The 3,214-nt window shown below is 43.3% G+C and overlaps 1 protein-coding gene across 1 annotated transcript; it reads right to left on the bottom strand.

Annotated features, from left to right (window-relative positions):
* Positions 1–363: 363 nt before the first annotated feature.
* LOC116105911 (non-functional pseudokinase ZED1-like) lies at positions 364–2,832 on the bottom strand. Its single transcript, XM_031392284.1, has 5 exons — positions 2,629–2,832; positions 2,202–2,241; positions 1,228–1,376; positions 807–1,073; positions 364–753 (listed from the first exon to the last, which is right to left on the bottom strand). Exons 1-5 carry the CDS (start codon positions 2,830–2,832, stop codon positions 364–366), a joined length of 1,050 nt encoding a protein of 349 aa, XP_031248144.1.
* Between the last annotated feature and the right edge of the window lie 382 nt (positions 2,833–3,214).

The following is a 3,214-nucleotide window of genomic DNA, read 5'->3' as shown; positions in this document are numbered from 1 at the left end:
AAGTAAAGAAGCTTTTGACAGAGAATACAAATTAAGATATAATTAGCTGGATCGATACATTTGCCGGAGTTGTTTTGCCACTTGAATCATGGTTGGCATGTCTTCTGCAGAATTTGAGAGACATTTGAAGGCTAATTCTACCAAAGCTTGCAAGTGTTGGTCTTCCCTGGGAGATGACCCAGCTCCAACAATTACAATATTTATGATCTCATTGAACTTGTTATTTTCAATACGTATATTCATTTGATCCCTTAAAGAGTATAGATCACAATTCATAAGACGAAGAAGATCAATTGCTTTTTGCCCTGTCAAAACCTCAAATAACAATACACCAAAACTATAAACATCACACTTCTCATTGAATTAGCCTGTGTGAAGGCTCTCAGGTGCAACATGTCCTGATGTTCCTCTTACTCCGTTTGTTATGTGAGTTTCACCTTCTGGAATAAACTCGGATACTGAAAAATTGAACAATTTCGGAACATAATTTTCATCGAATAGTATATGAGATGAATTGATATCTTTAAAGAGAATAGGCCTGGAGAATCCTAGATGAAGGTATGCAACTGCATTAGCTATCTCCATTGCAATATTTAGCCGATGTGTCAACTGTAAAGGCTCAATAGGAGGTAGTTGAAAGCTGCTGTCACTCTGATCACGAAACGTCCCATGCTTCACATACTCGAAAACTAGGATGGGCAAATGAGTCTCTAAGCAGGATCCGATTAACTTCAAAATATTTTTATGATTCATCTGAGATGGAAACACAATGTTATTCAACCAAGAGTTGAAATCAGTTCATTTGCCCAATAATCATTAAACTTCAAGACAGAAATTAGACGATCCTGATAGTGAAAATCACCCCTGTACAATTCATAACCACCTCCTTTTGTTATCATTTTCTGTCTGTCATAGTCGTTGATTGCTTGCTTTAGCTCTTTGATCGAGAAGCTACGAATAGGATTACATTTTCCGTTACAAGAGGCAATCAACTTTTCGAGTACAAATTTTCCATTCTCCACCATAAATGCTTCTCTTTGTTTTCTATCTGCCTTCTCCTGATTCTCTTTTATCTTCAAACACAAACCCATCTAAACCTGTCCACAAACCCTGTAAAATTAATGCTTCCACTTCTATATACAGATAAACTATGACACATATAGCACCAAAAAGAGATATCATATAGACATGCTAACAGAAATTGAGGCTTTTTGGTGCGAAATGTACCTGTGGCTTGGCGAATTCAGGAGTCAAGATGAAGGATATGTGAGCCTGGTTTTGAGAGAGATCTCTACTGCAATTGGCACTTGGGTGTAAAATATGAAGCAGAATGAAGATAGATAGTAATGTGGCTTCCTGGAAGTCTTCCCCATCATCTATAAATTTAGTCAACATTTAACTTTTGTTTCAAAGTCATGATCTGAAATGTTGGCCACTTGGGGACATTATTATTCACTAAATAGTTTCCTTGATTTACGACAATTGCACTTAACTTGAAGTTTACATGAGGAATCGTGTAGCTACTGAGAAAATGTATTGACTATGAAATTGTTATGCCTAGGAAAATAGGGTTAACGTGGCGCCCAGTTAAGTGCGAAAGGTTAGACCTCGGGAAGAGTCCGCTGACATTTTGGCGCAGCCGCATCACATAATGATGTAAGTAGCACACTCCTATCGGTACAGTGGGTGCGCGCCAGACTGAAGAAAGGCTAGAGGATGTCCACGTGTCCAATCCTTGTAGCAAATCGCGTGAATTACTCTAGAAGGTGGGCAATGTGACATAAAGAAGGATTTGCACAGATAATCCCACTAACTCACAGATTCAGTAATGATAACCTTAATCCATCCCACTATAAATTGGGAGCTCTCCTCTCGTTTGAGGGATGATCTATCCTCTCTCTAGTATATACAACATTTGATACATTGTATTATCATTGTAAAGTCAGTCGGCTGAAGCGACCTGACCTTTATCATTAATACAAACATCAGTGGACGTAGGACTTGCTTCCTTAGCATCCAAACCACTTTAAAACTCCTTTCATACTGCATTTGCTCTTGATTCTCTTGCTTTCATGTGTGTTTTCTGGGCCAGCTCAGCATCTCACACGTGCGTTTCGTTGGTGTCAAAATCACGCATCAACAGTTTGGCGCTAGAAGGAATGCTGCTTTGGCATTCGTCCTTCATCAGAAGAATCTCTAACCTGTCGGCCCTACAACAGCAAATGGCTCACCGATTTGAACCTGAGAAAACCAACCAGAATACTGAGGGGATCCCTCAAATACAGGAGGATACCTCCCCTAAGGTACCCTCGGCCCCGCAGACTACCGCAGGGAACATCTTGTCAAGTTCATAACTTGACCCTGCCGTTCTAAGCTACCTGGAGAGGTTCAATAATGCTCTCCAAACGGTCACGCGGAGATTGGATCATTTGGACCAGAATGTACTGCCTAAGTCGAATGAGGATGTGCAACCGCCCAAAATGCCTGTAGGTCGTGCAAAAGCGCGACAAAGGGCGATAGCCCATGCCGCGAGCACTGCAGCGCGCCGAAGAAAGGGTAAGCAAGTGGCAAATGGGCCTAAAAGCTCGAAAGGCCTGGCGAACGCCTACCACGCCCCTAGTAGAATACCTGTGGCGTTGAGACTCGGTGAAAGGGTGCAGCCCGAGCCATCCCACGCCACGTCGCATGAAAAATCCCACAAAAGTGCTGGGCGGGGCAATTCTCATTACCGCCAGGACGATCCTGATCGTCACGCGGGAAGCTACCACACTCCACGGGTCGGTTCGCACCACTGTGTAGGTCGTGAAAGTTCCCTGAATAATGCAATGCCATCACACGACTCTAGCCAGCGTGTCTCAAGATTGGCCAGGACTGTCGGCAGAGGCGAGGGGGAATCTGACCTATGGTTATTCCTCAACAGTAACCGTGAGGGTCGCACCCACGTTGCGGAAAGTAATCCCCAGGTAGCGCCGCTACCTCAAATCGAAAAGCTGCAGCAAGCTCTTGATCAACTGAAAGCTCAGCAAAACGAGCAAGGGCAGGTCACATTGGCGTCTCCCTTTTCTCCGGCAGTATTAGCCGCCCCATTACCATCGGGGTTTAGAATGCTCGACATACGAGCGTTTGATGAAAATTCTGATCCGCAGGATCACTTATATGAATTCAACGACCTGATGGAGCTTCACCAGGTCTTAGATTTGGCAAAATATCGGTG

This window comes from Pistacia vera, unplaced genomic scaffold (assembly GCF_008641045.1).
Source record: "Pistacia vera cultivar Batoury unplaced genomic scaffold, PisVer_v2 Contig507, whole genome shotgun sequence".
Classification (NCBI taxonomy): Eukaryota; Viridiplantae; Streptophyta; class Magnoliopsida; order Sapindales; family Anacardiaceae; genus Pistacia; species Pistacia vera.
This window is presented reverse-complemented; position numbering and strand designations above follow the sequence as displayed.